The sequence below is a fragment of the Varanus komodoensis genome, unplaced genomic scaffold (genome assembly GCF_004798865.1).
Source record: "Varanus komodoensis strain SLA01 unplaced genomic scaffold, ASM479886v1 scaffold56, whole genome shotgun sequence".
Classification (NCBI taxonomy): Eukaryota; Metazoa; Chordata; class Lepidosauria; order Squamata; family Varanidae; genus Varanus; species Varanus komodoensis.
Genome location: NW_025336169.1, coordinates 851,252 through 864,067, shown reverse-complemented (window position 1 = coordinate 864,067; position 12,816 = coordinate 851,252). Strand labels below are relative to the sequence as shown.

The window sequence follows — 12,816 nt, the reverse complement described above, 5'->3', positions numbered from 1 at the left end:
ACACCATCAGTATTAAAAGCATTGTGTTCCAGCCAGCCAGAGCCTACACAGAGCAATCTGACAGAACGTCCAAACCATGTCAGGTGTGCCAGAAATCTGATTAAATATATTGTATGGCATACAAGCAGAGAGCAAAGGATGGCAAAAAGGCACACAAAAAAGGAAGATACCAAGCAGAACTGAGAGTGAAGCTTAACTAATTAAAGTTTATCAACGAATGCAGGAAGAATATTTAAATAATGACAATTAGGTACTTAAGTAATGGACGTATATGGTCACTGGGCTTCATCTATCTATTTTAGTTCAGTACTGACATCTGAATCTGTATTCAAAATTGCCCGCATTCCAAACCACAAGTATCTCCACATTCAATTCATTTCTGGTCCGGAACGTCATTTTCAAAATTGATTTTACATCTATTAGATGCCTTTGTGTATACACATTCTGAAAATCATTTCCAAGACAAAAAGGAGCACTGCAAAATCAAAGTTAAAGCAGCAGAAGGAGGAGAGGAGAAATATACTTACTGTGCAGCTCGCGATGTATTACATCTACTAAGTTGGGCTCATCGCCCCACCAGAAGATCCATAACTCCTTACAATCCGGTTTGACATCGCGACGCCAGACACACAGCAGGTTCGCCTGCAGGCAGCGGATGTAGCTCAGAAGAATCGGATCGTCTTGAGCAGGGGCCGAAATAATGGGGCCACAATCTCCATGCCCTTCAAAGTTGTACCGACGCCACTTGATGCCTGTGAGTTCCGCCTGCGGGGAGAAACATTAGAATTGATTACTAAAGCCATTTGGTTTCAGGATTAATTGCTATGCAGGTAAGCCTATAGATATAAAGATCCCTAGTTTAAAATGTTCTAATCTGATGACATCCAAGAGTCAAGAGAGGAACTAGGAGTGGGCTGTTTGGAATTAGACAGTGCTATCCCTGGTCCTCATCACAAAAGAGGCTATTGTTTCTTTACTTGTGCAGTACAAGACATAGGATAATCCTGCATAAAATGAATAATCATAAACTTAGCAGGAAAAAATGCATTCCTATATAATAGGACAGTAGTCTTTTAATACTTTAGCATCCTTTGGAGAGAGATAGGTGTTAGATACTGTTGAAAACTGAGATTCTACATACATCTGGTGATTAATTCAAAACTCCAAGCACTGCTAACTGTTGCAAAGAAAACACGGGCCACTAAACTGGCTCTGTCAGCATTGTGGATTATTACGAATTCGGATCGAAAGAGGAGGAGGCCTGCATAGAACAGTTTCCCATGCTTCTGTGTCCATCTTCATAAATATGCAGCTCCGGCCACTGGCATTTGTTATGTGCCGTCAAATTGTCTCGCTTACGGTGACCCTACGAATGAAAGACCGTCAAGATGCCCCGTCCTTCACAGTCCTGCCCAGCTCTTGGCTACTGACCATACCATCAACAAATACAGAGGATTACGACACAAGGTGTTCATACTACAGAGAAATACTGCAAGCGAGTCTTTAGATTCTACTTCCCTTTGGAGCCAGGGTGGTGTAGTGGCTAAGAGCACAGGACTGGGACTCAGGAGGTCCAGGTTCGAATCCCCACTCAGCCACAAACTTCCTTGGGTGACCTTTGGCCAGTCCCAGAGTCTCACCCCAACCTACCTCACAGGGCTGTTATTGTGAGGATAAGAATGGAGAATTATGTGAGCCACCTTGGAAAATAGGCAGGATATAAATATAATCAGCGCCAGGTGAAAACCTTTTAATTTCCCCATTATTTTAATGCTTAATTGGTTTTAACTGGCATTTTTATCTGCATTATTCTGATGGTTGAATGCTGTGTTTGCTTTGTTGGTTGTATTATTTTATTGCTCTTCTTGCAAGCTCTCCCGAGACACCTGTGTGGATGGCATATAAAAGTTTTGGATAAATAAATAAATAATCAACCTATTTTAAACTTCATTTGGTAAATTAGGGAAAGCCAAAAGCAGTCTTCTGGCAACAGCCAACAAATACTTGGAATTCTATTTTTGGAAATCTGTCTGCATTTTGCCTACTGACAGAGACAAATCTATGAGAAATGGGCACGAGAACTCCCAAAAAACTTCTCCCTAAACTACGCATTATTTAATACTGCTCTGCTGCCTCATGCCAGGTTCATGCACTCTCCCTCACTCTCTCTCCCCACCACCCTTCTTCATATCAGTTACTCTGTTAATTTATGACTGCTCTGAATCAAAGATCCACTACAAGAAGCATTAAAAGAAGAAGTTCAGACAATGCTGAGCCCAAACCCATGAGAAATTTAATTTGGCACTGCCAAATAACAGAGAGAAATAACAGAAGTAACTGAGCTTCTCCTCTCATCATAGGAGGGAGGCAGAGGGACAGAATTCTGAACCCTTGTCTTCCCTTCTTGAGCACTGCCGTCCTTTTTCGGAGCAAAGAACTGGCAAAGGAGACTTCGCAGTCGTTAGTGGAGCTTCAGGTTTCCGTAACCCAGTAAGCCGGGCACCTGGGACGCTTCCGGCCCTCTTTGATCAGGAAAGAGGGAGTGCATGTCGAGAAACAAGAAACAACGAAAGGGAAGCAAGGATGCATCCTTCCTCGCACACGTCTATAATGTGCATTTGTGCATTAGAGAGGGAAGTGAGCAGAAATGCACGCCAGGCCATTGTTAGACAATGGGCTGGGAGGCAGTAAAGGGTATGGAAGGTTTCTGGAAAGCAATAAACGATATTGCAGAGTGTCAAGCGTTCCCTTCCTGAACCTGCTGGCGGTGGAAAAGATTACAGATGAGGGGAGCAAAAGCCTTGACAGTAGCAATTTGGAACACACGGAGGAGGGGCCAGCCAGAAGACGCTCTTGATGGCGCTGGATGCCCTTCGGCTCGCCCTGCCTCTGGTCTCTTTGGCACAGGGACAAAGAACACAGAAACAGAGCGGGTCAGAAGGGGCCATCTAGTCTGACCCCCGGCTCCAGCTGGCTCCGCTCATGACACGCCCACCACGTGCGGACCAGGACGGGGACAGCTGATGGAGGCAGGCGGGACGCCATGACCAGGGCGCTGGGGCGAGGCTGGGATCGGCGGCTCCGTAGGGCCAGAGGCTGGCAGTGCGGTTGACGGTCCAGGATCAGAAACAAAGCAGCAGGCATTGCAATGACGAACGAGAGAGAGGCACAGGCTGGAAACACTGCCAGGGAAGCAGCTGAGTGCCAGGGAAGGCTGAGTGCCCGTCAAGCAAAGGCGGGCAAGGTGGAGGAGGGGGGCTGTGGGGACAGACAGGAGCGGGCTGGAGCACAGTGGTGGCGAGAGGGGCCAGACTGGACGAGGCAGGGACGGAGCGGGGAGGGCTGGAGCAGGCAGGCGCGAGCCCGCCTCACCGAGCAAGTCACCGTGGCAAAAGGGCCAGAGTGCCGGCACGTCACGGAGGAAGAAAAGCCATGCGGCGAGGCCTCGCCTGCTGGTTTCAGGGGGCCCAGCTGCACCCCATGATGGCTTCTCAGCTGCTCCCTGAAGTGCCTCCAAAGAGCCTCCAGGTTCTGCTGGCTGAGTCCTGGTCCCGACAAGTAGCAGTACCACTCTCATATTTAAGCCATATCTTAAGATCCATGGCCTGTTCTACCGTGCACCTTCCAAAGCCTCCGAGATGATGCTCAGTCATTCGCCCTTCTGCTGGGCAGAGGTTCTTTGCGTGCTCTCTCTCTCTGGGGATGCTGCTGCTGCTAGTCCACATGGGACTACTGACCTACTACGAGGTCCACCGGCACGAATGCGGAAGTGCCACCAGGGCCGTATTCACAGGTCCCAGAATAAGCAAGCAAGCAAGAGATCGTGTGTGGTTTGCCGTTCCTGCAGTGCTGCTCCAATTATCGGCCACATGCACAGCTGCAAAACTATCACCACCAATATCAGGCCCAACGAGCCCTTATCCTCCCTTATAAGCCTGTCCATCACCCCAAGGTCTTCCAGAGAGGCCTTTCTCTTAGCCCCACCACCTCCACGCTTGGTGGGACCGCAGGAGAAGACCTCCTCGGGGGTTGCACCAAGGCTCTCATATTCCCCTCCCAAGAAGCCGAGATTGACACCCTCCCTGTTGTGTTTTTAGAAGCAGCAAAATCCTTATTTTTCCAGCAGGCCTTTGGGAATAGTCTGGACCTGTGAGACTGCATTGGACGAGTTCTAGCCTATATATTTTTAGCCTTTTTAATTTTGATATGTTATATAATTTTAATATTCTGTTGATTTAATGGTATTTTAACTTTTTGTGTATTTCAATTTATGCTTTAACGCATACATTTTTAATGTTGCAAGCCACCCTGAGTCCCAGTATTAGGAATCGGAATAAATATAATAAAATATAGTAATAATGTACAGCATGTCCGATTGGAATAAGCATTTTTCCTAATGCCTCCTTCACATTCCTTCTCTTTACAGTATCACTCTGCTCCTCCTGCCTACCAGAAAATCTATTTTTAATCTATACCATATAATCAATGTATCCGTTCCAAACGCCTAGGGAAAATATCACAGTGGCGCCATCCTCGCACTAAAATAAAAAGTATATTCCTTTGCAAGCACCCATTTTGTAAAACAAAGATGAGTCATGTACTGCAAACAATATGTCGACAATGGAAAAAGGGTAATTGTTGGCACGACGAACTAGAAAGGAGACATTGAAGACCAATGCAGCCATCCAATAAAGCAGGTCCGTCTTGTGAGCCCTTGCAAACTCACAGACTATGTCACCATTTGACTGCTGCTGCTTCCTAGACGCCATCGTCTTCCCCCTCAGAGGCCTTCCTTCTGCAGACCCAGAAATGCAGAAGGATGGACCTCGGAGCACGTCCCACCCTCAGCGGCAACTTTCTTATTTTCATTTTTATTTCCAGGCCTGCCAACGGCACAGGAGATACTGACAGCCGCCAGGACTCTGGCATAGCTTTTCAACTCTGTTCCTCGACATGGGCACTGTTTTGTTTGTTTATTAGAGCTATTATTGATCAGGTTGTTTATCCCGCCCCATTAACAACAAGGCTTCCACCCCACTTGGTGGGTTTGGCATGGCCTTGCATTGATTCAGCGATCCCACACATTTTCTGTAAGCCGGATGGGTACCTGCAACAGCCACTTAACAGAGGAAAGCCCCAAGCAGAGGTGGGGGAAGCCAAAAGCGGCTGGAGAGGAGACCCTTGGCAAGGAGACGTCCTTCTTTCAGTGTAAGGTGAAGCAGCCCAGCAGAGCTTACCAGCAAGGGAAGGCCAACAGTTAAGGGCAAAATTGACAAGAGGGAGAGATCAGCTTGCTGAACTAAATATCAGAGGGGTATTATTATTATCTTCCACCAGAGTGCCATTTCCCTGAAACTGGGAACAAAATACCATGTTCAAAAGAGTTTGGAAACTTAATTCCATTTGGTGCTCTGATGCTGAGGAATGGGGAGTTTCCTACAAGAACTGGCAAGTTCAAGAGACCAGCTGTAGAAATAAGCACCAAGAAAACGCAGAGTTCTGTTGCAGAGCTGCCTGGTAGTGGCTGGAGGATTGTGCAGGGAGACAAGTCATGCAAGCATGACTGTCTATCAGGTCAGCAAGTGAACAATCAATCTATGATGTCTTAGGGCAACATGTGAACTCACCCGCAGGGTGAACGGTAGGTACGGGTCCTTGAAAAATACAGGCAAATTTAGCAGGCCCAATCAGTTAGTTATGGTACTCTTTGCCCACCCTCTGCTTTTACCTCTGCAGGAATGGAATTTTAGCGTGCATATTCATTCAAGAAAGCCTTCAGACGCCCACCTCCATAACTGTAATTGGTAAAAATAGAATGACCAGGGGAAACTACCTGTGACTGTGTAATCCCATCTTTAAGCTGCAACTGAAAGCCAGTGAGCTCACCAGAAGATTTTCCCCAGCAAGCAGGCGGTCCACAGGTGAGCCACCCCCCCCCATGACTCACCTGTGTCTCAGGCCCGTGATACCTACCAACCAACCATCATTTGTCTCTAATGAAAAATATCAGCCACAATGGCCATTTCAACAAATCTGAACTGAGCAAGGAATGCCAGAATTCAATTAGGTGCCTTTGTTTCCACGGAACCTTTTCTACCACTACAATCCACTCATGTTGGCTTTTCCCCTTTTAATTGGCATGTCTGCATAAACACTCTCCAACTTGTCTTACAAAACGGTGGTATATAATTTGATGCCCTTTTGATACTGGAAGCAATATTATATGCAAACTTCAGTTTTTGGAATAAGTAGACACGCTGTTCTCAATTTGGTTTATTTATTTTAAAAAACATACAATTAGATGACTTCTTTAAACTTTTTCGATATGTTAACACAGTCACGTACACAATACTGCTTTTATGCTATAAATAACACAATTCATTTATTATGTTGATTATTGCTTCTTCTGTTTCTAGGCCAGATTTAAACTGACTGCCCCAGAAATCAAGTGGATTAATTGGTAATTGATCTTCCCCATTAAGGAACACATTAAGAATGGATACCATGTTATTACAAAATTATCTTTCTTTATTGTCCCCTTAGCCAGATGAAAGCTATTAGCTTATCTGCCAATATGGTGTCCTCAGACTCTTTCAGGGGCCAGAAAAAGTTATATGTGAGAAAAGACACTGGAGGAGAACCTGAGAACTGCTCTTCACATCCGCCCCTGCCACACACAATAGCAGCTGAGCTAGGAGTCCCAAGAAAACCCTCGCATTACCCAGGACCTAAACCAAGCTTACTCCAAGACAATATAAACACAGAAGGCACTTCAGTCTTACATGCCTGCTTCTCCCCTGCCCAACACCCTGTCAAGAGTCTCAACAAGCCATTCTTTGCCGTTCCATCCCAACAAGTGTGTGCTTGGCCTACAGCATCAAATCCCAAAGATCCCAGAATAGACATCCATATTTTTTAGACCACTGTCCCAGTAAACACCGACAATGTATAAGTGGGCTCAGTTAAACTAATACTATGCATTAAATTACTACAAAAACTGTAAACGGTTAAGTGAAAGAAAGCGGAAATTCAGAGAACAGTTTAAGGGATCCATCAGTGAAGAAGCTCTATCTGGAAGCGGCAGCTTGAGGTATATTGTACCAGCTGCAAATTTCAGCAAACAGAATTAGGAGAACGAAACCAAAAATATACTCCCATACAAGATTTAAGATTGGAAAACCCTCAAGGACTCATTGTTTCTACTCCGTGTTGAATGGATCCCAGAGACAATGGGATTAGTCATCCAAAACTGAAGATTCTCAAGAAAATGAGGGCTGAGATGGAGGGGGGGGGCATTTACATATGTCACCTTTTAAAATAAGAAAGTATGGATGTGGGGCACGGAGACAAAGTCACTTCGAGAAAAGTGGAGACCCACCATCATTTAGATTTGTGTCTGCCACCGTTCTAAGCAATATTTGTAATATGGAACATGAGCAAACAGCCCCCGCTGTTCAACTGCGGACTACAGAATAATCACAGCTACACAAAGACATATAATCTTCCTAGTCTTAATCTTTTAGCACTGGCACTTGGCCAAGAGACAGGTGGTATGCCAAAGGGCACAAAATCCAGTAAACACAACATTCTCGACGTTTGTTCTTCAAGTAAGGAAGAGTAAGGAAAGCTCCGTCTCATTAGGAAGAGGGCTGTTATATTCCTAGAAGCTGTTTGTCCAGAACTAGAATCCTCAAGACTTTCACCAACTGGATGAACTGAAAATCATGTTTCCGTTTTCCAAAGTGTGCACCTAAGAATCAAAGGCGTTTGTTTATAAGACAAAATCCATTCTTTTGATATTCAAGATGCAACATTGGAACATGTGTCATATAACAAAAGTCAGACTCCCAAACTATGAAGTTTACAGATTCTCATCAGAGCAGGTGATGCTACTAATTAAAATTCTTATTATCTTGGCTACTACCTCTGTGAATAAGGCAATGCTTTAGAATATATGTTCCAAACGCAGAGAACTTGTTTTCGGCCATTCCGACTAAGAAATGATTTTGTATACTGACTGATCTGGTAGCGCCTAACTTAATTGTTTTCGTTTCTTTTTACGTGAAGATGCTGCCGTGAGAACTTGGCTTTTGATGGCCACATCCCAAGAACATTCTTGTCCAGCAGTCATTTAGATACTCATTTTTGGTAGAATTGAAAAATGATTATACTCTTGATGTTGTAATCATTGGCTTCCAACATACAGACAAGTATCCATGCCAAACTGCAACTTGGTAACACTGCTATTTTTGTCTGAATTTCTTTAAAAATGGTTGGGAAGTAGAAGGCACCATTTGCAGCAGAAATCTTGGGGGCTTGGTGGGGGTCCCTCATATGGCCCTAGGCTGCCCCCACTTTCCCAAGTGTGGAGAACACAGAAGCACTCCACCCCAAAGAAGCAAGAACCTGTTAAAAGGGGTGCTTCAGGGATAGCTCAATTCCCTCTTCCAAGAGGATTCCCAGGAATTTTGAGGGTGCTAAGAAGCTGAACTGTACCCCCAATTTTGCCATTTATTCTGCCCTTGGGAAGCAGCAAAATCTGGGGGAAACCCCAGTGCTGGCAGGGTTCCAGGCTTGTGATTTCAAGGGCAAAGCCGGCTTTCTTGCAGAGGGTTTTCTCCAAATTTTGGAGAGCAGCCCTGCCATAGGGGAGACTAAGGGCCGAAGACCTTCTCTGAGGAGGCAGTGGTTTGTGCAGCCAAAGGGAGAGCAAGACCCTTTCTTGGACTATCAGTGCATTGCACAGAGCCAGCCGGTCACACAGATCAGCTCCAAGCAAGGTGGGGTGAGGGGAGGAAATACTATCATTTTTTTTTAAGTGGGCAATCATAGATCACCCCCCTCAGGAAACTATTAGGCATCCTGGGATGAGTGGAGACCTTCCAGATGTCCTGAAATCAGATTTGGAGAAGTGCCTTTAAACAGATGCTTTTGCCATTAAAAAATAAAGCAAAAGCCAACCCTTAGCCAACGCTAAGAGCTCACCACATTCCAGGGAACATCTTGGGGCTCGTACAAGGTCCCCTGAGATACACAATGGGACCAAGAGGGGGGAAGAGGAGGGTGGGGGAGGCATGCAATCCTCTTTCTCTGTAAAGGCACAGAGGAATTTTTACCACTGTGCAGGGTTAACATTTGCATTACCTTGCTGTGCAAAACCGCCCAGTGGTCTTCCGTGCCTGAATCTCACACAGGAAATTCAGTTCGATTGCAAAAACCAAGCCAGAATCCTGAACAAGTGTCCCCAGCACATGTGTCAAAGGGCTACGCAGGGATCTCAGCAACAGCAAAAGGGATATAAAATGCGGTAAAGGCCAAACCCAAACAAAGAAAGCAGAGGCACTGCATCTTTGTCAATTTGCATGACTTTAAAGAACGACTTTAAATGCACATTACAAATTAAAAACATGACTGCTATAAAGTATTAATGTTACGGACTAATATCTATACGATATCCCAAAAACAATTCAAAACTTTACTTATTACCTTCAAATAATGCTTAGAACTCTGGCCTTTAACACACACGTGCAAGATTAAATACAGCCAGGACCTCTCTCAGCCAACTGCTTCCTACTAAAGGAACTGTACATCTCAGTCTCAATTGTTAAAGGAACTGGAGGAATTTATCTTAAATGATCCTATTATGATTTACTACTCATGTCTAATAAATTCCAAAGAAATATTGTTTGAAACAAAAAGCCAGTCTACTCCTGAAATTAATATTCTACCATAGTACTGATATCCCATATCAGAACAACCCTAAAGGTTGGGGTGCCTATGTATGATAGACCCTAACTCTAATCGGGATAGAATCAGTGCTGGCATTTCAAAGTCATGGTGCCTACTCTTTTTCCTTCCTCAGTATTTGAGGGGGGTTGGGGGGGGCAGGGGACTCCTTCTTTATTAAAGCAACCTGTTCTATGGCCTAGAATTTGTTATGTCTGTTTTGTGCCATATTTTTTAAAAAAAACCACTAGCGGTTCAGCTTTTCCTTTTGGTTTCATATTGCTGTCATATTCACCAATTCTTACTATCAATGTACAGGTGCTCATTCCAACCGAAAATGAACTACACAGGCATTTCACAATGTAAACCATACCAAACATGTCAAAAGTTATAAACGTTGAAAGCAACACTCAGGTTTGTTATTGGGGTCAATAAAAACTCTATGGTATATTTCCAGTATGTGCAGGGGTCCTCAAAGATGATGGCATGTGCGTCAAATAGAACCTGGTACAATGTTAAGGCCCATTTTACCTCCCAGAATTAGGACACTATGTAATTAGTATATCCTTGACATTATTGTTCCTTTAATAAGCAAACACTGTTGGTTTCCTGGAAACTAGGGTTGTTGTTTTTTAAACAAACTGTGCTAGTGTTATAAAATGCTACTGTCTTTTTTGTCAAAGCAGTAGATAACAAAGCAGCTTCAGAAAAGCAGTTTTTGAGCAGTGTCAAGGAAAATACTTGTGAAAAGAAGGCTTCCTTCAGAAAAAGGAAGTTTTGCCTGAATAAGAGGAACAAAAGGGAGCATGAACCTGCAGAAAAGGAGATGCATGCAAAGAGTGAGAGAGGCAAAGGGGCATTTTGAAGAGTCTATTGTTCAATATGATCAAGACCCACAATTTAAAAAATCATACTTAAGGAGAATGATGAGACTGAGAAGCTGGATGAACTGTTTGCATCTGTCTTCACTGCAAATGAGTGGACAGATTTCTGTGGCTGAGCTGATGTTCTCGGGAAGGGAGTCTGAAGAACTGAGGCAAATCATTGTGACAAACTAAGTTCTCAACCTTACTGACAGTTAATAAATCACCGAGTCCAGATGGTATCCATCCTGGAGCTCTTAAGAACTCAGATGCGAAATTGTTGCTCTTCTAGCAAAAATATGTATCGTGTTCGAACTAACAGTGTCTCTACCAGAGAACTTGAGAGTGACTAATGAACCGTGCATTTTTTAAAGGGCTCCAAGAAGAATCTGAGAAACCACAGGCAAGAGCTTTATCTCTTTTCCAGATAAACTGGTTGAAAACATAAAAGATAAAATTAGTACGCATTTAGAAGGACAAGTGCAACCATATTTGGAATACTGTGTACAGTTCTGTCCACCTTAAAAAAAGGATATTGTAGAGTAGGAAAACTGCTGAAAAGGGCAACTATAATGATTAAGGAGCTGGAGTATCTCCCTTATGGGGAAAGGATATTGCTTCAAGATATTTTTAAAGATGGACAGCAGTATATAAATTTTCTAAATTAAAAAAATGTCTGGGACTGGTCAGCTTAGGGAAAAAGCAAGTAAGGGGAGACAAAATTATGTACATTGTGGACAAGTGGATAGAGTGATATTTTTCCTTTCTTGTAATTCTAGAACCCCAAGTCCGTGCATGAAGCTTGGGGGGTGAGGGGGGGAATTAAGACTTACAGAGGAAGTACTTCCCTGCACAGCACAGAGTTACTCTAAACTATTCATTCCACACGAGATAGTGCTGGTCACGGGAGGTGGTTGAGGCCCCATCGGTGCGGGTGTTCAAAGATAAGCTAGACATGCACATGGTGGGCATGTCGTGAGCGGAGCCGGCTGAAGCCGGGGGTCAGACTACATGGCTCAGGAGACCCCTTCTGACTCGCTCTGTTTCTATGTTTCTTGTTGGCTTCAAAAGGGGACTGGACAAATTCATGGAGAAGCTATCTGTGGCAGCCTAGCAGAATTTTGCTCATGAGATGATCTAGAATCCATGAAGTGTTTCATAGAATAGTAGAGTTGGAAGGGGCCAAGGAAGCCCTCGGGTCCAACCCCCTGCTGTTGCAGGACACCATGTTGCACCATCCGAGTCAGATGGCTGTCCAGTCTCTTTTTGAAAGTCTCCAGTGTGGGAGAGCCCACCACCCCTCCAGGCAGCTGGTCCCGCTGCCATATTGCTCTGAGAGTGAGGAAGCTTTTCCTGACGTCCAGCCTGAATCTGGGTTGTTGCAATTTGATTATTCCGTGTCCTACACTCTGGTATCAGCAAGGAGAGACCTTGACCTTCCTCTTTGTGACAGCCTTGAGGGACTTCTAGAGGGATATCATTCCGCACTCAGTCTTCTCTTCTCATTCCTAATTTCTAATTCCTAATTCCAAAAATCATGTGGGATTCTGGTTCTGGACAAGCACCTTCCATTCTTTTTTCTAGTCTACCTGAGTTTACCAGCTACAGTCTGTATCTTTATTTACCCCATTTCTCAGACCATAATAATGTGACTCTCAAAAAACCACTGTGCTGCATGGCAAGAAGTCTTGTGCAAGAGGTCACGGAAAATGTAGAAAGGAGACTTGGGTAGTGTTAAAACTGGAACTATTACCCAGATTCAAAAGGAGGAAAGCAAACAGAGTGCTGCAAGAGGAAGCGGGGGTTATCCTCACTCCTCCTCAGCATCACACACACACCAGAAGCAGTGCTCTCACAACACAAATCTTACCGATGTACCAGATTTCAGGGAAGGAAGGTCACAATGCAAGAAGAAATCTATGTCTGATGATCTGTTAAAAGCAGATGTCCCCAGCGTGCCTTCAGCAACCTCCAACAACTCCCACAAACTCGTTACTCTAAGCCCTCTTCAAAAGAATTAATACAAATATCTGAAAAAATGGGGCACCAGGTTTTCCTTCCTGTGCCCAAATCCGTCACTCTTCAGCTATTCAGTGGCTATTCAGTGCAACCCAATCTGTTTTCATCTCTGCAGATCTTTCCTCTCTGCTCTCCGCCCTGCACCTTGCTATTTCTCTCCATCTGACCCCTTCCTATTTCTCCCCCCATTCCTGCCCCTCGCCTTCTT

General features: G+C 44.5%; 1 protein-coding gene across 3 annotated transcripts in view; it reads right to left on the bottom strand.

Annotated features, from left to right (window-relative positions):
- Positions 1-12,816, bottom strand: part of MED13L (mediator complex subunit 13L) — a 198,360-nt gene that overhangs the window by 166,254 nt on the left and 19,290 nt on the right. For all 3 annotated transcript variants that reach the window (XM_044448867.1, XM_044448869.1, XM_044448868.1), the window contains exon 2: positions 528-765. In XM_044448867.1, the coding sequence (XP_044304802.1) occupies positions 528-765 (238 nt within the window). The remainder of the gene's footprint in view (positions 1-527; positions 766-12,816) is intronic.